A 27344-nucleotide genomic window follows, 5' to 3' on the forward strand; every position below is an offset into this window, starting at 1 on the left:
AGCATGTTTCAACACATTTATCAAAAATGTATACGTATTTATATTTCTGCCAGACATTTATCATGGGATATATTAAAACATTTCATGGTTGTTTATTTTATATCATTGATTACTTTCAAGCTGACAGACATACAATGGATTCTACATTTCACTACAATATGAATAAATTAACATTTTTACCAATAAGATTCCTATGAATAATATTTAATGAAAATAAAAGCTGACAAGATAATTCTATGTGCAACAGTCACTCTATTTGAGCTCTATTTCAGTTGCAGCCGTCGTCTGTGACATCTATCAGGCTTTTTAGCTTCTAAATGCTCCACCAAGTTTACCAGCTAGTCTCTAATTTTGTCTTTCTGTTTGGTGCTGGGCAGGTGAGCGCTCTGTGCAGTCGGCCCACCATATTAAAGCTGTACATTTGTGGTCCGCAAAACCCAAATAACAACTTGAAAGATACAAAGAGTCTGACAGGTTGAAGGGAACTGCCGAGACGGCCGATAATTCTCTGTGGCTTCGTCACTGTGCGATCCCCTTTCACTTTACACAAAGTTATTTGACCAACTGTCGACAGCATATTGAAAAGGACAGCTGGAAACCTCAGCAGCTGCTGAGTTAATGGAGGTCTGAGCTGTAACGATCAGCGATATCAGCAGTGCTGTACTGTCATCGAGAAATGTTACAGTAGTAAAGTTGGACAGTTTTTAAGATGAGCTTCAGTAATGTGCTCTAGTGTTTGCTTCATATTTGTAACATTGAAGCTGCACAGTTTGCTAGATAGCAGCTTAAGAATTGCAGCAAGGGACAGTAATTTGTTCCCAAAGATTATCTTTCAAACGTAACTAAGGTTTGTTACAGAACACAGTAGGAGACTTTGCCTTGGATGTATGGAGAACTGGATCCTGTACTCAGGAATGGCACCCACTCGCTTTAATGAAAATGTTTGCCTCTGTGTTTTGCCGCCCTCGTCACACGCTCATTTGAGTTTCTCCCAACTGGCCTGCCCGCACGTTCCCACTCAACTCATTGACGTCATGATGACGGTAAAACTCCCTTTTGGGCACTGGGGAAATTCTGCAAACATTAAAGCTCCATAAAATAACAATTCATAAAAAAAAAAAAAAAAAAAAAAAAAAAAAATCACAAATTGTTTGAAGTTGGTGGTTTCCTGTCAAAACTATTACAGATGCCTTTTTGACAATGGTGTTTTATGGGGGAAATGTTTTTAGGTCTGTAGGCCATTCTTTTTTTTTTTTTTTTTACAAAAATACATTTGGCTACTGGAACAAATTAGCAGCAGGACTGAAGGGCAGAAATTTTTCCAGCCATAGACTGGATATAAAAGTGTTCATAGCTTCTGGGTCTGAAAAATAGTTCCAATGCAGAAGTGTCTTCAGCTGCAATACCAGCGAGTGCCACTAGAGGTTGGCTCCAAAAAGCCTCCGGCTCCATAGATTCCCATTCAACTTCTCTCATCAAATCCAAAGTGAATAAAATGTGTCCATCAGTTATCTCGGTGTTGTTAGCTAAAGTCACTCCTTCTTATTAGTTTTCTGGAGGTCCATCTGAAAATAATCCCTCATTCATCTGTTTGATTGACAGGCCTGTGGTGCAGTCAGGTTACAGCTATCGGTGGGCGGGACATAGTATCTTCTGACCCCTCCCCCAGCTTATCTAAATATGGTCACTTCCTGCTCCAAACTGCTCCGAACTGACAAGATGGTGATGGACAGAATCTGAACTGGAGGATTCATAACGTTCACAAACCAACGATGACATCACTGATGGATGATGACATCACTGATGGATGCAGCTTATATTCAGCTCTTGTAATGTTTTTATGTAGAATATAGTAATCTGCTCACAACATTAATATTCAGTGCCAATGACATTACAGAAGTGAAAGATCTCTGTTTCTCCACTGTAACTTTAATACAGCTTTACTCCTCCATGGCCACACAACTGCTGAAGCTGGGGAGAAAGCTGGGGGCAATAAGAGCTCTCCAAGCTTGCTGGGTATCAGACAGTTTGTTTTCTTGGTCACAGAGAGAACAGGAAGTGAAAATAAAAGCAGAGCAGTGTTGGTGTTTCACGTTCACATCTACGACTGCAGCATATCTGTCTGGTTATTTAAGGTAGATACATGGTGAACAGCTCTGTCAGGATACCTCCACCATGCCCCCACCACCTCTCCATCCATCCGTTAGATACACAGCACAATGTTTGCAGTGTTTGTCATTGTGGGTTTTCTTCCTCTGTACAGTGATGATTCTGTGAATTGGCTGGCTCAACCATGGGAACATAAAGTCATGTTTGTATGTGTAGGCTCTGGATATTATCATGGGAAAGAAATGCAGCGCTGCTTCTCCCCCTCGCCGGCCTCCTTCTAATGTAACAATCCAAAAGTCCACAGATGGTTTTGCGTTTCTGTTCTCAGCACTTAAATACCACAAACAGACTTCACTGACATGTCTGGCTAACAACAAGCAGATCTCTCTCTCACGGCCATGTTGCAACTCTGAGTGCAGATGAAGGATGAGCTCCTCTGGTGTCTTTAAGGCCAGTCAGAGCCAGAAAGCATAACTCAACACTGTTAGAAACATAGTGAGTGGAGATAAAGCACAGAGCACTTTGAGACTCAGCCAGCAGGTGGGAAGAGCTGCGAGTTCTTCAACAGAGCTGTATACTAATGCATCCATACTGACAAACACAGCCGGGGAGGAGGAGCAGCAGAGGAGGATCATGGGAAGTCACCTCATTCCTCTGGAATTTTAGGACGCTGGCTCGGTTCTTGTCCTCCATCTCCTGCACGGTGCCGGCTGCTTTCAGGAGAAATCCCCGAGCGTCCGACAGCCTGGTGGACAGACGGGACAGGACGTCTCTGACCGAAGGAAGGCGACCCTCCGTCATCATCAACTTCTTGTCCAGCTGACGGATGCGTCTCAGCACTGGAAACACAAGCACAAGCACCAGCCATGACTTCATCATCATCATACTGTATATCATCATCATATATCATTAGTGTTGCACTGGAGTGATGCGGTCCAAGATGCTGTGCTTCTTAGAGCAGTTGCTATGATGTGATCTTAATCACTGTCTCCATGTTTGAATATGTAACTATGGATCACAGAAATGTTTCCTCATTCTTAGTGCTAATTAGCGACCGTTAGCTCTCTAACGTGCTAAACTAAGATGTTACCATGATGAATATTACCTGCCACCTCATCATGTTAACATTTTTAATCAGGGTCAGAAAGCATTTGGGTCAAAACACTGCTGTGCTTAAGTCCTCAGTAACCTGCTGACATGGCAGAAAGGCTCAGTGTGTTTTTGCTTTCAGGACAGACAGATTTCTACTTCTGTTCCACACGATAAAAAGATGAATTCAAGAAAATGAAAACTCATCCTTGTTCAGAATTTTGTTGCTCCGGCCTCTTTCAGTCTGGTGAGATCACAATGAGCAAAACATTAACTAAACAAGCAAAAGTAGTTCTAAGATATAACTTTAAAACTGAGTCTGTTTGCTGACTTCTAGCTGCAGGTACATTTACTGTATTTTATGTGAATGTTCAAAGTACATAATCGGGTTTGACCAATTCATCTAAAGCCACCAATCTGTTTCTTCTGATGTTTCCATGACGCATCATTTATTAATAGTAAAAATAATAGAAGAAACGTTTCTATTTGTGCCACGTTAAGCTAAACCCAGATGACTGCGACGAGGACCGAAGGCAGTAATCAGTGTGTCGTTGCCCTGTTTGTGTTTCTGCTCACAGTCGTGTGCCTCGGTGGACTCGTCGGTGGCGGTGGGCTCTCGTGGCGACAGGTCCAGCGTTCTCATCCAGCTCACCATCTCATGAGCTGCCTCGGTGTTCTGTCGGACCACCTCCGGGTCCACTTCCTGTTGGACACTGTACAGCTCCCAGTCGTGGATCATCTCTGCACACACACACACACACACACACACACACACACACACACACACACACACACACACACACACACACACACACACACACACACACACACACACACATCATCATCATTATACAGTTGAGCAGCCAGTGTTTCGGTTGGTTGGTAAAGTTTACACTCATATGACTTGAAACAGAATCTGCATATTTTACCAATTTGTCCATTATATTATTTTTTAATTAAACAATTTTTTCATTAACGGTACTTCAACAATTTAATCAACATTTCAGGTCTTTTAATGTTTTTTTTCCACATAACCATCAGCTAATAACTATTGTTCATTACTTTTAGCTATTCATTTACCTTTATTTAGCTGTCATTAACTTTATTTATCCAATATTAAGCTTTTAATCACTAACTATTTGTCATTTTTAACTTTTCTGTTTCAATCTTTTGCTTTTATTAGTTGAGATCATCTTCACATCCTTCTGAAACTGTGTCTGATATGCTAAATCACTGTCTTACTCTACATGTCTGTCTATATGACTAATGTATACATTCAGTGGTCTACTGTAAGATATGATTAGTATCATTTTAGGATGAAGATATCATTTTATTTCATCAGTGTTTTGCGTCTTGAGTGTTTTTTTTTTACACATGTTGATGACTTGAGCGTGTTTCAATCACTGAATGCTATTTTTATAATCAAACGTCAGTCAAGCTGGTTGGTCAAGTTACTCAGAGACAACATCAAGTTGCACGTTAGCACAGCTGTTTGCTACCTTCAATGCGTGCGTTGAGATCCGTGAGATTCGTGCCGAGCTGCTCAGCCAGTGTAAGAGTCTCCAGTGTCATGTTATCCACCTTGTTGCCCAGAGTTTTCACAACACTCTCCTGCAAAACCACAAAAACTCATCAGTGGCTGAAGATAAATGCTTATAATGTCCAGTGGGGGACCCTAAAATTTCGTAAACACAGATTACAATGAGTATAAACAAGTGGGACATCTCAGGTCCAACTTTGCCTTTTGTGTTATTTTGTCCATTCAAAGGATTTGAAGCCTTTGCTGTCGCTTTGCAGCAAAGCGGTTTAAAGTTCAACATTCAGTGTAGTTTTTATCTTCAGGGTATCAGACTAAATGAAAGGTGATGACTTTGCTGACCGATTCCTGCAACTGTCTGATGTCCAGCACCACAGCGTCGGTGGTCTCCTCCAGCTCTCCAGTCTGGGCCTTCATCACAGAAGACTTGTTTTTCCAGCCTTGAAACTGAGTCTGAAAGCAAAGCAGTACAACTCATTTATCGGACCGCAATCCAGTGAGTTAGAAGTGGTGAAAAAGTCATTGTAGCATAAATAAGACAAACCGTTGTTTGGGCTGTGATATTCACTGCTTTTTCCCTTTTGGAGAACCCACTTTTCATGAACCAGCATCATCTATGTCTGCTTTCACTATAGATTTCTTTTATTTCACACATTTTACGATGCCTACATGGCTTTAAACCTTTTGAACCTTTTCAAATATAATAATATAATAAACTATTGCCTATTTAAACACAAAGCACACACATTCATTTCGAACCAGTAAAATATTCTGGGTCCAAATGAATCTATAGGAAAACATGTGATTCTTTAGCTGCAGGCATTTTGACCTCTAGCTTGCATGCTAGTTGCGAACTTTGTCCACTGTTTGTTGCTGAGCAGGTTGTGTAGCCAGTTGGTTTATTAGAGCTCCATCACTGAACATACCTGAAAATATCTGCCTGCTGCTGGAAACAAGCTTGATGAGAAAAGTCAGACCAAACCAAGTGCTAAAGTAGGCTAAGATTCCCTCACTTTGTTTCTGTATTCATATAAAAATGCATTTGCACTGCATTCCTTCTCGGTGTGTGCAGGTACCTTCAGCCGGTGAGCAGTGTAGTTGTAGTATTTGAGTCTGTCGTTAGCAGCAGCACCAGTGGAGATGTTCAGCACTCCGACCTTCAGCTGGTCCAGTGTCTTATTAGACATCTGCAGGTCCCCGATCAGATGCCAAATACACTCATCACAACCTAAAAACAGGAAATAAAACCTGAACATTGTCCTCTTCTTTTGTTGAATCTCTGATGCTGCTACTTGCTCCACTTACTAATGTTACACAGGTTGACTGTTGTAGCCTCAGCCAGACATTCTCCTGTATGCATGTCGCAGAAGCCACTTTCACAGTCACACTCTGGAAAAAACACAAAAAACTTCATCACACGGTGTCAGACAGAAAGTTCTGCATATCAGTTTAAATTCTTGATCAGGTCAGTGCAGTTATCAAACTATATATAAAGAGCCGCAGATGGTCATTTGGCTTGAGGCCTGCACATCTGTCTTGAGGCCTCTCTTGTGGGACTGATTGCTTCAGCAACTGTGTAATATCAGAGATGTGGGTTGCACGGTGATGTAATCCAACTCTCTGCAGAGAGAAGGACTGCAGGGTCACTCTTCTCAGCAGATGCTTTTCTGACATCACAAGCACTACTGCAGGAGTGGGTGTGGGAACGTGAGCATGCGGCGCAGCCTGTTCCTCTGGGAATCTGCGCTAATGTTTCGACAAATGCTCTTTATTTCAGGAGACTTAGAGAACATTTGACATGTTGTATACGGACATATGACTTACTCTGGCAGCCGGAGGGGCTGTAGTCCCAGTACCCTGGGAGGCAGCGCTCGCAGTAACGACCTCCGGCCCCCGGGCGGCAGGGACAGCTGTGCGTGAGCGGATGGCAGGTGGGACGGACGGAAGCCGGCCCACATTCACACCTCCGACAGCCCTGACAGCTGGAGAAACCAGAGTAGCCCTCCTAAGTTACAGGAATGAGAAGCACGGTTAGATTGTCGTCATCGGGCTGTTCAAGTTCATCTTGAAACATATTGTTGTGTATTATTCAAAAGATACTTCTGCTATAATACAGGTGGGGTCTCATTTTTCTTATTCTATTAGTTATGGCTGAGATGTGAAAACAAGGCGACTGGTGGTGAAAGATGTTCGGTCCTGATCCCGGAGATCAGCCTTTCACATGCATGGTCACAACAAACAGCTTTTTTACAGTTTATTTTTTAGTTTTCTTTTACAAACAGCTACAGTTTAACTGCTTTGATGGGAGGTCAACTACTTCCAGCTCTTCCATTTAAAGCACGTGGGATGCGTGGTGATGTAAGCCAACTGTCTTTCAGCTTTAACAGACACTTCAACTGCTTTCACGCATCATATGTTAGTTCCAACTTAAACTTCTTTCATCACTTAGTTTTCCTGCCATTTTAACCACATCCATCCCCTCATTACCTGACAGTTTGACTTCTTTTATCTCACACAGTAAACCTCCTCAACAGTTTGTTTTCAACACTCCTCAACAAAAACTTCACCTCATAGCAGTGATTATTCTTTAACTGACATTTAACATCTTGAACTGACACATGAACTCCTTTCAACACTTTTACTGAAGCTCTGTCTCAAGTCTAATGGTAATTACTTGCTGAACTCTTGTTTGAACTGTAGTTCAAATGTTCAAAATGTTCAGCAGTGAGCAAATATTAAATTTCTTTAAAAAAAAGGAATTATTTGAGTTTCATTTTGAACCTTTCTCTTTTGAAAAGGTTTTGATTGTGTTTCCTTTCTTCCAAATCAAACTCTTTATAATGGTGTTGCCACCTTTCCACATGTGGAGAACAGTTGTAAATATTACAGTCTCTTCAAAAAATATTGAGACACTGGAAATGTAATTTTGAATGAGTAAAATTGGTATTTTCTTCCAACAATGTACATTCAATAATCCATAATGATAAAGAAAACAGGCAAGTATTCAGATCATGAATTCAGTACTTTGTAGACACCCATACTGCAGCAGCTACAGCTTTATGTCTTCTTGGGAAAGTCTCTGAGCTTTGCACAGCTGGATTTGGGCAGTTTATTCCATTTTTCCTGGCAGATCCTCTCAAGCTCCATCAGATTGGAGGGGAAACGTCTGTGAACTGAATCTTTGTCTCTCCACAGATGTTCTGTGGGGTTAAAGTGAGCTTTTGGCTGATCGTCTATGCTTCTGGTCGCTGTGGTGCTGAAAGGTGAACCGTTGCGTCAGTGTTCTTCATGGGCCTCTCTGTATGTGGCTGCATTCACCTTTCCCTCAACTCTGACCAGTCTCCGTGTCCCTGCTGCTGATAACCAACCCCATAGCATGACGCTGCCGCCACCGTGCTTCACTGTTGGGCTGGTATTACCCAGATGATGAGGAGCGTTTGCAAGATATCATGCTCTGGTTTTTTTCTCAAGGGTTCTTTAAATACCGGAAGGAAACTCAAAGTAGGCTGTGGCTTCAAACTATCTGCCTAAAGGCCTGATAGATATGGTCGGCCCCCAACAGGTAAAGAAGCTCCAGCTAAAGCTCTGTTAGAGGGACTGTTGGGTTCTCGGTGAGCTCCCTGACCGAGGCCCTTCTTACTCAGTTGGGCAAACCTCTTGGTTTCATTAATTTCACAGTTATTGAGGCCACAGTTTTATTGTGGTGGTCTCCAGATGCCCACTTCTAAAGCCTTTATGGCACATTTGCATCTTTGAAAATGTTGTTCAATGTTCAATCAGTTAAATTTTCCACGGGTGGATTCCAATTATGTTCTAAACACATCCACATATTAGTGAATCTAAACACAGCATGGAGCAAATGATCTGAATACTTTTTTTCTTTTAAGAAATTTTCTAACGTTTCTAAAAACATATATTCACTTTATAATAATGAGTTATTGAGTGTGGATTTAATTGGAAAATGCCAATGTTATTTATCTGAAATTTACTTACAGCACAATAATGCAACTGTAGCTTATGATGGCAGAAAGTTATGAAAAGGAAACCCAGTAATTCTTATAAACACGGTGTGATACACGTTGAATATCGACACCTCAGCCTCCCAGGAGAAACACCAGTTGGCCTGAGAAGAGTCTGGTGGTTTGTCTCACCTCACACTGGTCACAGAGTCGTCCAGTGACTCCCGGCTTGCAGTGACACACTCCTGTCCTGTCGTCGCATGAAGAGGTCCCACATTTGCTGCACTCGCACTCTGAAGCAGAAGCAGGAAACACGCAGGGATGAAACATCAGAGGTCAGATGATGTCACAGCACGGTGGGAAGGGTTATTTTTGGACGTGCAGGGCCTCGTAAGGCGAATGGTAATCCTCGATCGGGAGCTGTGACCTCGTCTTGTTTTTCCACAGAGCAGCTTTGACGTACTTCAAAGCTGAAAACTAAACTTTTGTTGCGTTTGTTTCAAACAGCTGAGACGAAATTAAATTAGTAAATATGTCGTAAAAACAAAACAATCTCTCTAAACTCTGCTGACTTCAACATGGTGTGACTCAATACTGCAGGACATTTTGTGCTGTACAACAATGACCTTGAGAAACGCTCCTCTGCTGTCACTGAGTGTAAGACAGGAATGTACGAGACAGGCAGAGCAACTGCGTCGACAAACTTCATTGATCTTCCTGCTTCTCTTATTATTCAGCTATGTGACAGGCTCAAGTTGAATTATTGGAGATTCACAGAACATTAAGCAACAACAATACGCTCATGGATCAAATATCTCATGCATGAAGGTTAGGGATGTGTGGGAGTTCACTGTTTGGGCCCCACCTCTGCAGTTCTTGGCGCTGATGGCGTCGCCGTAGAAACCTGGGGCGCACCTCTCACAGTTGGCGCCGGCAGTGTTCCCCCAGCAGTGCTGGCAGTGGCCCGTCACATTGTGGCACTCATTGAAGATCAGGTTGGGGTCGGAGTTGCCGTTACAGTCGCACCGCTTGCAGGACTCACCGATGGCCATGGGGTTGCCATAGTAACCGGGAGCACACCTGGATGGGGGAAAACTGCTGATGACTGACGGTATCACTGACTGTTACGTGGAAATAACTTAAAAATAAAAATTCCCCTTTGAATACTCTTTGGTCTTTGATGTGCAGCCTACCAGTTCTTTTGTCTTAATGACATAACCTACAGACAATGGGACATAGGCGGGGTGGGGAGTGGTTATGTTGATGATGTCACAGCAGAGAATCTGATGATGTCACAGAAGAGAATCTGATGTCACAGAAGAGAATCCGATGATGTCAGAGAAGAGAATCTGATGATGTCATAGAAGAGAATCCGATGATGTCACAGAAGAGAATCTGATGATGTCACAGAAGAGGATCTGACGATGTCACAGCAGAACAGTAGAAGTTGGGCTTCAGAAGTGTCAGGAAACATTTCCAACTGGTCTGAACAACATCTCCCAACAGCAGGTTCATGGTGAAGACAGCATGAAGAGCAACGCAACCAAACACGCAGCAGAAAGCTGCATCTAAGAAAAGAGAGCTGCAGTTTGTGGACACTGAACAAACTGCAGGTACGACGTGCTGCCTTCTACCGCAGGATCTCCAGTTCAATGCTGCTGAAGACGATGGAGCCACAGCACAGAAAGAAAACTATATAGAAAACTAACAAGAAGGAGTGACTTCACTGAATGATACAATCATGACTTGTGGAAAAAAATGTATTACCTTTGTATTTCATGAGAAATGTTAAATGGGAGTCTGTGGAGCCAGAGCCTTTTGAAGCGAGCCCCTAGTGGGTATCGGTGGTATTGCACTTCCACATTGGCCTCACTTTTCATACCCAGAAGCTACGTCCACTTCTAGATAAAGTTTGTGACATACACCAGCTTTGCATCGGTACAAAAAAAGGACCCATGAGGTTCCAGCAATTAGTTGAGATCAGTTTGATGTAGGTTTATTATTAGCAATATTGTTTTTTGCACAGCTGCATCAATGAGATATTCTGTGGGTTTACTTGAACTGGCCTCTCCTGCAGCACTAATAAGTGGACCGAGCATTAAAAGAGAGAATGGGCTGTCCACATCTTCACCTTTACATGAAGTAAAGATAACTAAAAATGATCACACAGGCTTCTGTGGAAAATCTGAAGCAGCCAGTGTCAGTTCATCCTTTTCTGCGCTCATGTTTTGGATGCTTGTGTTCGCTCCATGTTTGTTCCTGCTTGTGTTTTGGACTCATCCCCGGTCCAGTGTGTGTTTGTGTGCCAGATTTGTAAACTCCTGCCAGAGTGAGTAAAGCCTATGTTTGCTTGAACCTCCTGCCTCCCCTGTCTTGAAGAAACAGAACAACCTGTTTGCCAAAAGTGGAAGGACCTATGTACACACTCATTGAGCTGATGTCCCTAATGCAGGAAGTGTATTCACACAGAAAGTTAACTTACACTTTAAAAACTACTTTTAATGCTCACATGCCCACCAGGAAAATAGTACAACTAAGAAGTTTTAGTTCAAGCAGTGAAGTAGAGAAAATAATGATGGCAGTATCGTGCACAAAGCAGCTGGGCATTCCTTTAGTTATGCACTTAACGTTGTCCTGAGTTTTCAATGGCAGGACCAATCAGAAATCTCCATAAAACATTCATAAGTCTGTCTGCACGTACATGTGACCTGCAACTGTTTGGATTGCAGAGAGGACATGATTGCAGTGCTACTGAAATCAGCTTTTCATGTTTCCATTTGGAACATCTCATCTTTTGTGTCTGTATTTGACGTCTATCTTTGTGCTGCACATGTCTTGTCCAGTCAGATGTGTTTGTCAGTTCTCTTGTGTTTTAGATCCTTGCAGCTTATTGGTAAAAGCTACAGTCATGTGGCTAAATTGAAATTATTGTTATTTTTTTTTTACATCTTTGGACAAGCAGACTTTAGATCTTCTTTAAAATAGTTCCTTCAGATAAAGGTGGTATACTTGGTAAAACTACAAGGAACATTATAAGTGAAGTTAGATACTGCATGTAGGGATTCTACAGTTATAGTATGAATACTGTGGACTTTAACATGGATGTTGCAGCACAACCCAGGATCACAGCAAAACGTGAAATAGACACGCTTTGGCCTGTGTAGGTGTGAAAGACACATGTTCTGAAAGCATGAAACTGACTTATTTCTTCCTATTCTCAACCATGTTGTTCATTAAACCCCAACCATGTTGTTTATTAAAGCTTATTAAACCCCAACCATGTTGTTTATTAAAGCTTATTAAACCCCAACTATGTGGTTTATTAAAGCTTATTAAACCCCAACCATGTGTTTATTAAACCCCAACCATGTTGTTTATTTAGTAAGCCAACCATGTTGTTTTATTTAGTAAGCCAACCATGTGTTGTATCTATAAGTTTCATTTTCCTGTAAATCACATGGCTCCATACATTCAGTAGGTTTCATTTTTGTCCACGACAGGAAAACCTGTAACTTTCACGCTTAGACAGGCCAAAGCGTGACTATTTCACGTTTTGCCATGATACTTGGTTGTGCACTGACATGAAGCTCCGCTTACATCAGTCAGTAATGCGTATTTTTTTTTACTGAATGAAACACCACTGTTTGGTTCTACTGGATTTGCATAAACTTTCAGCACTGACCTCTCACATAAGTGTCCAGCGTAGTTCTCTTTGCACTTGCACCGCAGACTGGAACCTCCTCTGTCACAGTGCACTGCAAAGCTGGCCGCGGACACAGGGGAAAGTATTTCAGAGATTACACACTGCTCGCCAACACTCAGCCTTGTTGCTGCACAAACAAGAGAGAAGCAGCTTACTTATTGGAGGCGACGGAGAGGGGGCAGGCGCAGGGCCGGCAGGTGTGCCGTCCGTCCCGGCTCGGAGTCAGCATGTAGCTGTCATCACACATTTCACAGAAGTCACCTGTGCTGTTGTCCCTGCAGTTCTGAAAGAGGAAACATTACATTTAATGCAGGATTAGTTTACTTGCATACTTTACTGAGCAAAAAACAAAGTGGGAAACTTACTATGCAAACACCAGTGATGTCTTCACAGTAGTCAGCGTGGCCTTTGCAGTTACATGGCAGGCATATGCTTTTCTCACTGAGGAAAAATCCTTTTTTACAAACCTGCGGTGGGAACAAAAATGCAAATTCTGAGTAAAGTATGAAGGAATAGAGCAGAGAAGATGGAACGAGTAGCTGAGAGTCAACCTGCACAAATCTAAACAACTCACTGTGACCCTGTGTTCAAGCCTTCTGATTGACTGGTTCAACAAGTGTCAGGGTGTGGCTTTAAAGCAGAGATAGAAACAAAACATAAACATATTACATATTTTAAAGAACCTGACATGTAAACGCAACTGAGTGACCCCTGCATGGAGGAATATTCCATCTTTAGCCACATGGACTGTATGCTGCTGCTTTTGTGTATGTTTTTCTGTCCCATTAGAGCTTTTAAGTACAATACATATAATCTTTCTCTAATCACTTAGTTACTATAGATAACATTGTCCTGGCCTCCAGCACCACTGTGAGGAACCGTGGCCTCCAGCACCGCTGAGAGGAACCTTGGCCTCCAGCACCACTGAGAGGAACCCTGGCCTCCAGCACCACTGTGAGGAACCTTGGAGTCATATTTGATGAGGATTTGTCCTTTAGCCAAAGGATGTCAAAATTACTCATTAAAAACCCTGAAGCTGATCCAAAATGCTGCAGCAAGAGTACTGACAGGATTTAGCAAGAGAGATCATATTTCTCCAGTTTTAGCTTCTCTTCACTGGCTTCCTGTGAAATCAAGAATAGAATTTAAAATTCTCTTGATGACTTACAAAGCTCTACATGACCAGGTTCCATCATATCTTAGAGATCTTATAGAACCATATAATCCTAGCAGAGCACTTCGCTCTCAGAACGCTGGTCTACTTGTGGTTCCTAGAGTTTTCAGAAGTAGAATGGGAGGCGGAGCTTCAGTTTTCAGGCTCCTCCCCTGTGGAACCAACCAGCTCCCAGTTTGTGTTCAAGGGGCAGAAACCCTCTCTAGCTTTAAGATTAGACTCAAAACGTTCCTTTTTGATAAAGCCTATAGTTAGGGCTGGCTCAGGTAGACCTGAACCAAACCTTAGTTATGCTGTTATAGGCCGAGGCTGCTGGGGGACCTCGTTACATGCTGAGCTTCTTTTCTTTCCTCCTACTCTTTAACTGACTCATACCTCACCATCTTTTTCTCTCCCATAGTTTCTTATTATTATCTGTTGTCTCTCCAGTCAGTTCCTTCGCTCGTGTAGTTTCTGTTCTTTCTTTTCCAGATGTCCCGTCATGGAGCTGCATGTCTCTGCTCTGCGCTTGTCGTCTCCACCAACAGCTCTTCTCTTCTATCTCTATGCTGTCCTTTTCTCTCTCTTCTCTCCTCTCACCCCAACCGGTCGAGGCAGATGCTCCGCCCACCTCTGAGCCTGGTTCTGTTAACAGATGCTCCGCCCACCTCTGAGTCTGGTTCTGTTAACAGATGCTCCGCCCACCTCTGAGCCTGGTTCTGTCGGAGGTTTCTTCCTGTTCAGAAGGAGGTTTTCCTTCCCTTTGTTGGGTTTCTCTGTATAATATTGTCAAGTCTTGCTGTAAAGACTTTAAGTGCCATGAAATAACCTGTGTTGTGATTTGGCGCTATATAAATAAAATTGAATTGAATTGAACAATGCTGCCTTTGCACCCTTTAAAAACAAGGATTGAAAGCAGCACTTTCTGTACAAGGTTGACATTTTGTCCTGAGGCTCATATGGTGAACTGGTGTATACTGTATGTGATCACAACCTGCCAGTTAGGTTTGAATATTTTTCATGCCAAAGTAAAGATTTTGTTGGCTTCACACAAATTTGTGGCCTCTTTTGGACTACACAATATCCATTTTATTGTGACAGAAAGCTTGGTGAAGTTGCCCTTTAATTTAAAATCAAAAATGTTTCTTGGGTCAGTCTGAGCTCTGTGAACAGACCAGAAAGTAACCCTCAAATAAGGAGAGACACTCAAAAATCATTTTTAAGCAGACTGAGATCCAAAATGAAACAAAACACATACTCTACCATCCATGATCAAAGTGTGCGTTCACATTAAAGATACACAATACACCAAAGTAAACTGAGGGTCCCATTGACAAGTGAATCTGCTAAACTTGTACAAGACGGATTTATATGGAAGTAGATTTGGGTCAAAATATCCAAACAAATGTGCTTCAATCTCTAGTCTAAATTTGAGAGAAAATAAAACTCAATCAAGCAAAACAAATGTCGTATCAAAAGTATAACTTATAACGGGAAATCTTACCCATATTAATCAGTGACAAAGACTGTTGTTTGACTATACGAGGGAGGGTCAAAAAGTTCAGAGACTGCTCCTGTTGCCTTCATGAGTAACACGCTTGATCAACATCAACACCTGAGTTATATGTTTTTATGAGGGCTGTTCTGGATGCATACTGATTTAACTCTTGACATGAGCAGAGGGCACACACCAAATTTTGGATCAAACTGGAAACAGAGATGCTTAAAATGCGTCGGAAACCGACAGGAATGAAGCAATGAGCCGAGCAAGGTGGTGAGTCAAGAGAGCTGAATGTTACTGTCCAAGACCGAAGACGCCGTCAGGTCGGGAGCACATCCAGGTGGGCTGTCTGACCTTTGCAGGGTTGTGCACCCTGAATATCACCTTCAGGGTCAGACCGTCAACACTGAGTTTGACTGGGAGGTTTTCAAGTTTCTCACCTCGAAAATCACAATCATCGCACAGCGTTCATCTTGTCCAAGAAAGATAATATACATTATCTGTAATATTCCTTAAGATTGCATAGTTTTGCAGTTAAATATTGACATTAAATGAACTTTTGAAGAAAGCATTGACCCAAACGTTTTGGGGAAAAACATTTATTCCTTAAAACTTGTTGGGAGGAAACTCTGCATCCTGCCTTCAACAGCATGTCATTTAAAACCCTGCATCCTGTCTGATATCCTGACACACACACACACACACACACACACACACACACACACACACACACACACACACACACACACACACACACACACACACACACACACACACACACACACACACACCCCTTTGAACATCGTTGAACTTTTGAAGCAGCACCATTCAGTGAGGCGTACAATAGTACTTTGTTTGCAGTCGTCTGTCAGAGTTCCATAGTTTGACCTCCTTGTTTGATGGCGTCCGCTGCACGTTGATACATTCAGAGCAGTCAGAAGATGGAACACTCAGACATACTGTGGCCTCTGCCCACATGTGATTCATACTTTCCTTTCATTTATTCGCAGATGGGCTATGAGACAAAGGCATACTTATATAGCCAGAAACATGCTGCAAACAGCAGCTTGAATTCTTCCCACCGAGCCTTTTCCTGCGGGGTTCCCTGACCCACAGTGCACAAACACTGATAGGGGAGCTGTCCGTCATTCCCATATAAACACTCAGCGTGTCACCCTGAAATTCAAACAACCTACCAAATACAATGAATGATTCCATTGGGTTTGATACTCTCAGAAAAAAAAAGAAGATACAATGGCTCCAAATGGTAGTCAAAGCCATGAGGAGTAATAAACCACAAGTTTATGGGAAAACCACTGAGACCCCGGCCACTTCCCATTTGTAAAGCCAATTTAGAGAGTTCAAAAGTGGTTCAGACCGACTAGCTGTGTGACAGTCTGTGACGGTTCAAACAGCTGCAGTGCTTGTACACAGGATATACTCAAGCCGGGGGGTTGAGGGCTGGAGGAGGGAGCGGGGGTGGGGGGAGGGGCAGATGTAGTACATGGATGTCTTTAGACTACTCTCAAATGAGAGGAATGTATTTCTTTATACAAGCAAGATAAAATATAAAAAATGAGAAGCGAATATCGACACACATCAGAAGTCTGTGTGAACTCCTTTCTGCAGAACTCCCCAGCGTGTGGACAACAGCATGCTTTTTTTTTTATCATGCACATAACCATTTTAGCAGGCTAACTGTAAAACAAACAGCATTCATAAAAAGGCTGTGTATTCAATACATTTTCTTCATTTTCATGGAAAAAAACAAATTAAGCTATTTATGCTTTCGAATGATGAAGTATTAAATAGAGGAACGTAAACGTCATTTGGATGAAGTACCAACACAGTGATTGACAAACCACACGTTTGTAAATGTCTGACCTCAGTTCAGTAAGTTTGTAATTCACAATGTGAACCGTCAGGACCTGATTCTGGTCACAAAATTGTATTATTTCAGCTGCTGTGGATTAATGGACTGTGCAGGCAGGCATCTCCACAGCTCTTGGTCTGATGTATGTTGGAAGTTACACAAGATAAAAAAAAAAAAACCCTGAGGAGGCTTTTGTGAAACAAGCGCCTCGTACAGTCTGTGTGTTAAATCATTAAACAGTTGCTTTATAAAATGAGTTTGCAGGTAAATCTCATCTGCTTTCTGTACAGTTCAGCTGCATTCTGCAAAATCACACGGGAGCTTTTCAGGTTAAAAATCAAAAGAAGAGCAGACAGAGGTCTTCTGGTGTAAGAACTGTTGGAGTGTGAAGGAAGTGGAGGAAAAATAAAACGTTCAAAACTAACGACCATGCTTTCATGTGATATGGTCACATGAAAGCACCAAATCAGCTATGAACACAGGAAGGAGGCACTGAGAGCTGCATTTATTTTTCTATTGCTTATTCAGAGGACGTGGTTGTTTTCTAATGAGACCACCTCTGAATGTGGCCCGAGCAGATCGGATGTCAGTTTGTCCTGAGCGGATGCACACCTGGACCTTCAGCCGACCACTTGTGATGATCCCCGGCTGGATCGTATCGTATTTTGGTGCCAGACATGCCGAGGGCCAGAAACTCATTTCTCTTGCAATAATCTTTTAATGGTGAATCTGGAAGTTGGAACATGAATTTCAAACTGATGAACTTATAAATGGAAATCAGAACCATTAACATCTGCAGCTCTCCGTCAGCTATGAGCACTCTCTGTAATGTGAACTATTTCTGTGGCTCTCCCACTGCTGGGGAGAACAAAGCTGACATTCAACATGTTATATAGCCTCTCTCTGTTTTCAAGTGAAGCTGTGTTTTCCAGTGATTCAATCACGTTGCTGCTCTGGCATTTCATTATTTATCAGTTTATTATTATTTCCTGTGTGTTGAGTGTCGGCTTTTCGTGTAAACCGTGAGAATCTATCTCGACAATAGAGAGCTGGTATTGAGCTCCATAGAAGAGTTCAGTCCAAAGTCAACACCACCTTTCCACCCAAAACGTTTCGCGGAAAATGCTTATATTCTGTGTTCATCTGCTGTTTGAGTTCTCCCAGAGCGGTGTAATCAAGCAGATTAAATGTTATAGCTCAAAGTTTGAATCTAATTTCCGCTTTGCCTCCCAGCTGGGCCTGGCTGCTCATACGGACTATGAGGAGGAGGTCAGACACTCCAAACATCCTCAGGATGAGTCAGATCGCGGGTCATGAGAATCTCCTTCGAACTCAATAACTGTGCACAGACAGTCTGGTTGCCGGAGCCGGACCTCCTATCGATGGGACCTCAGGCCAGAAAAAACTCAAGGAACAAGAAAAAAGCCTCTATGAAATAAATGAGAAAGAAATGCTCATTCGTTGCGGTTTAGCTTCGCCATTGGGTGTTTGAACACACATTCTCTTGGATATTTTGGACCTCCAGCCCATTTTACATGTTGGTTGGTGAGAATCTTGGCTCACCTCCTCTATGGAACCAAACAGCATCCGAAGTGACCACATAGTGACAGCTACAGTGCAACTGGGCATTTCTGCAAAAGGATAAAGTTTCAGCTCATCTGTGCCTTGATCGAGTAAATGTACCCAGAGATGACATCCAGACTGCACAAGATGGTGTTTTAACCCATCAGTTTCATCATAGACGAAGATGGGTTGGTTCTGGCAGACTTGCATTGGCATATTAGGACTGTTTTAAAATCCACACAGTGTGACTGGCCTGAACAAAGACTTTAGGATGGCTTTTGTTAGAAGGAGAAAACACAACTTGAGCTGCTTTGCAGTTGGAAGTGCAACAACTGGTGCATCGTTTCACAGCGCTGCCACACAAGCAGCAGCCTGAGTCCCATCAGAACATAAAGAGGTCCTATGACCAAACTCATGGTCCTGCTTCCCTGCATTGTCTTTTACATCCTATGTAAAGTGCACATGCGGCAACTTCTATCTATCTATCTATCTATCTATCTGTCTATCTGTCTATCTATCTATCTATCTATCTATCTATCTATCTATCTATCTATCTATCTATCTATCTATCTATCTATCTATCTATCTATCTATCTATCTATCTATCTATCTATCTATCTATCTATCTATCTCCTGCATCACCTTCGATATCCAAGAGCAGTTTAAATGTTGGCATTGACTAGATGCTGTCAGCAGGAAAAACTGTCAAAGATTTGATCATAACTGGAGGTGGATTCCATTAAAAAGCTACATGTTGATATGTTGAGCCTGTTTGCCAGTAATCATTAATGGCTTCTCGTGCCCTGACTGCCTATTGTGCTCCTTCTCTCTCTGGCCTGTTGCTCAACATTTGGCAGCTGGTTTCCATTAGGGAGCTGTCAGGGAGGGGCAGGAGGGGCATGGCAGTGGTGGAGACAGTAACTCGGAGCCCATCTGAGCTTTAGCCTCGGGGTGCCTCTGATGATATAAACACACATGCGTGAACACAGAGCAACACCGTGAAGTTTTGGTGTCCAGACACGCACAAGTCCTCAGAGAGCTCTCCAGACAGCCCAAACTCCCCAAACACATAGAAACCTGCCTCAGGATTTACTGTTGTCACCAAAAAAGGTGTAAACCTGATCTTTAGCCTCATCGTGGACGGACACAGCAGATATAGAAAGTCAGAGACCAAACATAGCTGGGCCTAGCATTCACAGTATACCAGCAAAAGAAGGGAAAACCAAACATGTCTTACTTTCAGCACTGACTGTTGCTGTTCCCCAAGCCTGGCGGCACAAGCTGGATAGGCAATCCCTGAGAGGATGCAGAGAAAGCAGAGGCAGGACAGAGATTTAGCAGCCATGTTTGTGTTCGCCCAGTGATCCCCCTTCTCCGTCTGTCTCCTGACTGTAGGGAAGTCTCCACTCGGCTATCGTTGGCTTCACTTTTCCACTGCTGTCGAAGTCCAGATGCGGCACGGCCCCTACTCCCGGCCCAGGCTGAGTCCTGTTAAACAAACTTGTATGGACTTCCTCCCTCTCTCTCTCTTTCTCTCCCTCCCTCCCTCCCTGCCCTGATTTCTCTCCCCTAGCGGACTTGCCTCTCCCCTGAGCCTGTGACTAAATCACATGCAGATGGCAAGGCTGGAAAATGAGAGAAAGAGTGAGAGAGAAAGGACAGCAGACAGTGAGGCAAATGAGCAACAGAGGGCTTCTGTCTCTGGAGCAAGCTCGAGGCAGACGGTGCGTCCATCCAAGCTGCCCCCCCTCCCACCCCACCACCCCCACTCCACTCCCACTGACCCGACCCAACTGGCAGAGTCAGATTGAGTGTTAGCCCCTCGTCTCCATTTGCAGACTGTGGCACCCTTTTCACCTTGAGCTCAACAGGCAGCACCACTCCTACTGCGCCCCCCCCTTCCCCTTCCCCTTCCTTTCCCCTCTGTTCAGCCGGGGTGGGCAGAGGGTCTAAAGCTTCAACACTCACTCTGCACTCCACATGCAGAAAGGGAACAGCTGCTCTGATATTGCCCTGCAGCCTCAGGCATTCAGCATTGTTTGTTTTTCAAGGTCAGACCATCAAAAGCTGTTAAATTTACAGATACTACGTGAGGCTCTTAACAGGAAGAGCCTGAGCATGACACTTCCAACACAAAGGACAACATTATTCCCTGAAGATTTGAACAAATGGATACGGTGCAGATCACTTCAGCGTTTGCTTTTGCACGTGCTGCAAGTCATGACTCTCCAAGTCACAGGGTTTGTTTCTTTTTCTCTAAAAAAGACCATGTCGTACACAGTTCCAAATGCGGCCAAGTTATGCAGCACCATCCTGTAGGAACATGTGAAACTTCTATGTCTCAAGTGACTAATAAACAGGTTGTCACACTCCAGTTATGTGTGGTCAAGATGTCATCCTCACAAGAGCAGGACGAGGCTTCGGGCACCCGTACGCTCCCATTAAATACCATTTAAGCTTCAAGTCAGGGAGTGAGTTCCATGGAACAGGTGACTGACATCTGAGAGCTGGTGATACAGTAGGAGGGGCCTTATAGAACATATATATATATATATATATATATATATATATATATATATATATATATATATATATATATGTATACACAAGCCTATTTCCAAAAATGTTGGGACACTGTGTAAAATGTAAATAAAAAACTAATGTGATGTTTTGCAAATCCTGTAAAACGACATGTTCCCATATTTAATTGAAAATAGACCAAACATAACATTACATTTGATATGTTGTCAGTTGAAACTGAGAACATTTTATTGTTTTATAAAAATATATGCTCATTTGGACTTCGATGACAGCAACACATTGTGTAATGCTAAAAAGAGAAACACCTAGTCGAACATCTCAGGTCAGTAACATTACAATTTAGGAATAATGTTCCTCAACGTAAAATTGCAAAGAATTTGAGGATTTCATCATTCTGGGTAAATAATATAATGAAAAGATTCAGAGAATCTGGAGAAATCTCTATGCAATGGTCAAGGCCAAAAAACAATGTTGGATGGCTGTGAATTTTGGGCCCTCAAGCGGCACTCCATGAAAAATAGCCATGATTGTGAAGTGGAAATCTCTGCGTAGGCTCAAAGACGCCTCTGAAAACCATCATCTGTGAACACAGTTCAAATGCAGGTTAAAACTCGACCATGCAAAGATGAAACCAGATATAAACATGATCCAGAAACGCCGCTGCCTTCTCTGGACCCGGGCTCATCTAAGATGATGAGGCAAAGTGGAAAACTGTCCTGTGGTCTGATGAATCAAGAATTTGAAATCCTTTTTGGAAAGTATGGAAGCTGTGTCCTCCGGTCTAAAGAGGAGAGGGACCACCAAGCTTCTCATCAGCGCACAGTTCAAAGGCCAGCATCTGTGATGGTGCAGGGGTGCATTAGAGCACATGGCATAGGTAGCTTGAACACCTGTCCCAACTTATGAAACGTGTTGCTGGCATCGAATTCAAAATGAGCACATATGTGACATTAAACAGTTACATTTCTTAGTTTCAATGTCTGATTTGTTGTCTCTGGTTGTTTTCAATTAAATGAGTTTACCTGATATAATGTGGAGGTTAAGAGTCCAAAGTTTGCTTGACATACAGAGACAATAGCCGAGTCTCGTCATTATTTTTTCGTGAGACATGATCTCGGGCAGCTGGGGCTGAGATGGAAATGAGACATCCACTATTCGTAGGGTAGGCGGTTCAATCCCTGGTTCCTCCTGTCCAAATGCTAAAGTGTCCTTGGGCACGACGCCGAACCGCTCCCGGTGGCAAGCCAACACCTTTTAATGGCAGTGTGTGTGTGTGCGAGTGAATGGATAATTGAGAGGCTAAAAATGTAAAGCACTTCGTAAACTGCTATGGTAAAAAAAAACAAAAAAACTCCATAATAGCGAGCAGTCCATTCCCATCTAGAAAGATTATATTTTCATGGATTTTTAATGGCGTACTTTGAGAGAAAAAGAGAAATTGGAATTAAATCACTTGAAATGTAAATAGACTGTATTACAGTTTAAATTCCTAAATTACCAACTGTTGTATTTGTTTTATAAAAAGTGAAAAAAATATGATTTTTTTTTTCCGTCTTTAGTTATAGGGAGAGTTAAAAATACAACGGGGACTAAGCGATAGCGACCTCAACCCCCACAAATGATGGCCAATTTATTCCAACTACATTCTATACTTCCAGTTTGATTTTGATTAAAGTCCCTTATGTTACTTTCTTATGAAAAGGATGTCTAACTATAACAGACTTATGAGATGTCCTTGGAGGAACTGTATAATCCAGTTTTGCACTTTTGAGTCCAGTTTCATTTATAAAACACTTGTAGTGTAAAATGCACTAACAGCTCTAACTCTACTACAAAGGTAGTAGAACCACACAGAGACTCACTGAGACCGAAACAACTTTTGCTTCTTTAGTTTTCTGCACATTGGTATTCTCAGCACAGGCACTGTACATACACACCCCGGATCACACAGGCAGCACTCGTATTTAGTCATTGAGGAGGTTTTCACAGAAGCAGCACAGTATTCTTAAGTTCTCCACAAAGGGATGACTTTGTCCTGGGTGGTCTTATTTGCCAACCGATTCAGCTAAGGCCACTCGTGTGATAAAAGGCCACTGCTGGGTCTGTCAGCTGAGTGATAGCACAGTCTGCCCTCTCAGCCAAAAACAACAGGGAGAAATTCGTCTGCAGCGCTGCAGAGTGAACATCTGACAGATTACAACTGGTAACGCTTTGCCACACCACACGGTGTCAATGACAGGAGAACATGTGTGTACGCACTCTTTGGTTGTCTGTCAGAAATATTTAGCTAATTTCATGTAAATTCCAGCTTATTACTACTTTTAATAGCAGTAGTAACCTCGCTGAGTGCTGGGAAACACAAGTCAGGTAATCAGGTTTTAAACAGATCAAACAAAGTTATCCAAACTTACGTGGAAGAGAAAACAAAGGTGGATGGTCAAAATAAAAAAGAATAAAATCACAGTACAGAGAGCAAAATAACCCTCTAATGACTTCTTTCCCCGACAAGAAAAGCAAGAAATCAATTAACATTTTGTAAGCAGACTGGTGCATGCTGTAGCCTCTCGATCAAGTCTGGAGACGGGAGGCATGGCAGCTTGAACTGGGAAGGCTGGGAGGTCAGAGAGTCATGGAGGTCAGCCCTCACCCCTCAGCCAGCGGTGTCTCCTTACACTCTCCACACATACCAGAGAAAACTAGAACCTCTAACACACCGAACACCTCCTCACTTTAATGCTACACTCACTGGTAGTGCTGAATGCTACCCAGGCAGGGCCCAAACATAATTTTCCAAAAATAGATTTTTTTTTTTACAGGAAATATTATGTATGGAAATAGAAAGATTTGCATTCTCATTAATACTTTAGAGATTTAGCTCACATGCATAACAGGATTGACTATAATGACGGCAAATGTATTATTGGTTTCATTTTCTACATCACCAGAATCTTTAAGAAACTTGTAGTTATAGGTGCAAATTTAATGCCCTGCAAAGTTCAAGGTTTTGGCCATCATTTCTCTTGGTTATGATTGTACTCGCAAAATGAACAGCTGGGATCTTGGAAAGCAATGACGCCGCTTCCAATTTTGGTTGGGACGAGAAGCATTCAGGCAAACACATGTTGTACAAAAGCCAACAGTGTAGCTAGATCCTCTTATTCAGTGGCCAAAATAACAGTGATCATTCTCTGAATTTAGTAAAAATCCTACACAGCATTTCACTGATCTTAGAATGTTTCAGGTAAACCAGACTGTCAGTGTTTAAAGGTAAAAGTGTGACCTTTTATGGAGGGAGGAGTGAAAAACGCCTGCTGCCATAAGTGGGATTCAGGTTTAATCCGGAGGACCTAAATCCTTCTGACGCTGGGAGGACCCTTTGCTGCAATAGCCATGCGGTTAATGTCCAGCTGTGTGGAGGGGTGAGAGAGGAATGAGGCATCGCACTCTTTCCAGATCCCTTTTTTCACTTTTTCACTTGATTCTTCAATTTGTAAAACTTCTCGTGTACAACCCAGTGCAACACAACACTTTTAAATGACATTGCATCTCCTGGCTCTTTACCACAGCCAACCTTTCACTCTGCCTTTTGGTGTCACCGAACTACTATGAACACTTGATGTGCATAGTTGGACAGCAGATTTTAGAAGACAATTCTGGGTTCAACCTTCGACATCGAGTGTTTTCTGTTTTTGGTGGCTCTGTTGTAACCTCGATGGGTCATGCTAAATTTACACTCTCCGCCGCTGTTGTAGACGAGTCGCACCAAACAGCATATAAACAGCATGTACCAACATTTCACCTATGTGTATGTCAGTTGCAGGGTCTCACCCATTTAACATGTTGGCTCGCCGACATTGTTTACTTGATCACCAAAATGGAACAAAACCATCATTACATCATTATTAGTTTAGCTTTTTTCAAACTGTCCACTGTGGATAGGGCCGATTAGAGGTCATGAATAAGATGATGTTTGATGTTATACATCTGACTGTGTTAACATACTGTGGAATCTCTATTCAGAAGTATTGTAAAAAAAATGTAGAGATTCAGGAGTCCATGTTTTATAAATGCTGCTTTCCTGTGGGATATCGCTCTTACTGTCCAGTTTACAGACTGCTTCTTGATTTCTTTCAGTGTGTGAGTTGCCTCCTCAGGCGTAAGTGTATCTTGGTCTTGGCAGTGACTGTTGATTAGAAACAGATGGAGGCAGGAGGGAGTGTGTGAGAGAGTGATTTAAAAAATGTAGAGCAGAGGTCTTACTCGGTGGGAAAATGGAATGATTCAATCTCCGCTCACGTAAACAGTCTGCACTGAAAACTGAAATTACCCAACAGATTACACTGCTGCAGATCTCATGCATAGAAATTGTCAGTGTAAGCGTGATTTGCTGTGCGTTTCTTCATATGTAAGTTTAGTCCAAGTGCTTCAGGTTCTTCCCCAAAACAGCGAGTGGAAAAAAAGGAACCTGAGACTGAACAATTAAATAAGCAGACTTCAGTTGCTTGGATTCCTCAGATAGAGAAAACAGAACATTTTATTCATGTTCAAATCCACTAAAACTTGTTTTAAGGTCTAGTGAGTATGCCAATTTTTCAGACTAAATTTAAAAGTTAATTAAGTAGACATCTACTTATATCAATGTAATGGTGCCAACAAAAAAAAAGGATCTTGATTGACTAATTTACTCAACAATTAACCAATGGACCAATGACAAAGGAACAGTCTGACATTTAAAAAAAAAATTATTTCTATTCCCTTTCTTGCTTAGACTTAAGAGAGACAATTGATACCATTCGTATAGCTGTAAAGTATATGTAGCTGGAGCCAATAGCCAGCTAGCTTAACTTAGAATAAAGTTGGAAAAAAAGAGGCAAACAGCAGTGCACAAAAAGCGTAATTCATAGTTTTAATGCAGTTATTTATCATATCTTTTCTTGACCAGGAGCAGCAACTTCCTGGATTCTCTTTTCTTATCTCATGCTAGGCAAGAAGGTGGATGAGCGTTTCCCAAAATGAGGAACGATTTCTTTACAAGCTACTAACCCAAAGTTAGAAAACAGATGTTTTAGAAATGTTAAATTTTCATCTGAGTCAGGGAATCCCAAAACTCCCATCCATACATCCATTATCTAAACCAGCTGAACAGGGTCACAGGGGGGCTGGACCCTATCACAGCATGACATGCATGTTTTTTGAATGGTGGGAAGAAGCCGGAGTGCCTGAGGCCCCAACCTTCATGCTGTTAGGTGACAGTGCTAACCACTGCACCACCATGCCGCCCAAAAAAGTTAAGTAAATAATTAAAAACTATGCACTTAAAAGCGAAAAAATTTCCCCTTGTGGGATTAATAAAGTAACTTTCTATCTATCTATCTATCTATCTATCTATCTATCTATCTATCTATCTATCTATCTATCTATCTATCTATCTATCTATCTATCTATCTATCTATCTATCTATCTATCTATCTATCTATCTATCTATAACTAAAATAACTTTTGTTTTGCTGTAATTTATTTGCAGAAAACTAACCAGGCACTGATGTTGCATAACACCATCATTTAAAGTAGCCAACTGTAGAAAATCCATGTTAAGTTCAATATGGTCAGGATTGCAATGAATGCCACAACAATGGTAATATACCCCAATGGATGCATGCAGAGGGGGAATAACAGCTGAAGTATGCTCAAATGTTGCTTGTGTGCACTTGAGAAACATATGGAGCGTGAAAAGACATTGAGAGAGAATGTCAAATTAGTCTGTCAGCGCTCCACACCCGGCCAATCACTGAGTGAAGTGGGCGTCTGTTGTCTGTGAAAAGTTACAAAAATGGTCTGATGCTGCCTCCCTACTTCAGATGTTGGAGGATTGATCATGTGCTTTATTTGGAGCACACCAAGGTCTTAAGATGGATCCATGGATTGACCCTTGAGAAACCCCACACGTTAGAGGACCACAGCAAATACTTTGTCAACAGGGAAACAAAGAACCTTTGGAAAAGTATGCAAGTGGTAAAGTATGTAGTACCCACATGGATACTGTATGATGAGAATCAGAAATTCTGTTAATCCCCAATTATTCGATTGAGAGCATCACAGATTACGTCGCATGGTTACAATGTTTGAAGGACCAAATGGTTTCTTACAGGCTTGAGGTGAACTCATTAGCTTGGTTTATCTGCATTCAGGATAATAAACAGATGATGTAGTTGAGACTGCAAAAAACAATATTGAATGGCTGTGATATTTGGACCCTATCATGGCACTGCATTAAAACCAGACACAATTCCATGGTGGAAATCAATGCATGGGCTCA

The 27344-nt window shown here is 42.1% G+C and overlaps 1 protein-coding gene across 1 annotated transcript in view; it reads right to left on the reverse strand.

Annotated features, from left to right (window-relative positions):
• The window catches only part of lama4 (laminin, alpha 4), a 35960-nt gene extending 15953 nt beyond the window's left edge, over nt 1–20007 (reverse strand). The window contains 13 exon segments of the mRNA XM_069161715.1: nt 2755–2948; nt 3775–3939; nt 4698–4809; nt 5078–5188; nt 5812–5963; nt 6041–6124; nt 6560–6740; nt 8887–8987; nt 9560–9774; nt 12377–12457; nt 12553–12680; nt 12763–12864; nt 19725–20007. Coding sequence (XP_069017816.1) covers nt 2755–2948; nt 3775–3939; nt 4698–4809; nt 5078–5188; nt 5812–5963; nt 6041–6124; nt 6560–6740; nt 8887–8987; nt 9560–9774; nt 12377–12457; nt 12553–12680; nt 12763–12864; nt 19725–19832 — 1734 coding nt within the window. The 5' untranslated portion in view covers nt 19833–20007.
• Between the last annotated feature and the right edge of the window lie 7337 nt (nt 20008–27344).

Source organism: Embiotoca jacksoni, unplaced genomic scaffold (genome assembly GCF_022577435.1).
Source record: "Embiotoca jacksoni isolate LCO1_2020_lvr unplaced genomic scaffold, fEmbJac1.0.p SCAF_29, whole genome shotgun sequence".
Lineage (NCBI taxonomy): Eukaryota > Metazoa > Chordata > Actinopteri > Embiotocidae > Embiotoca > Embiotoca jacksoni.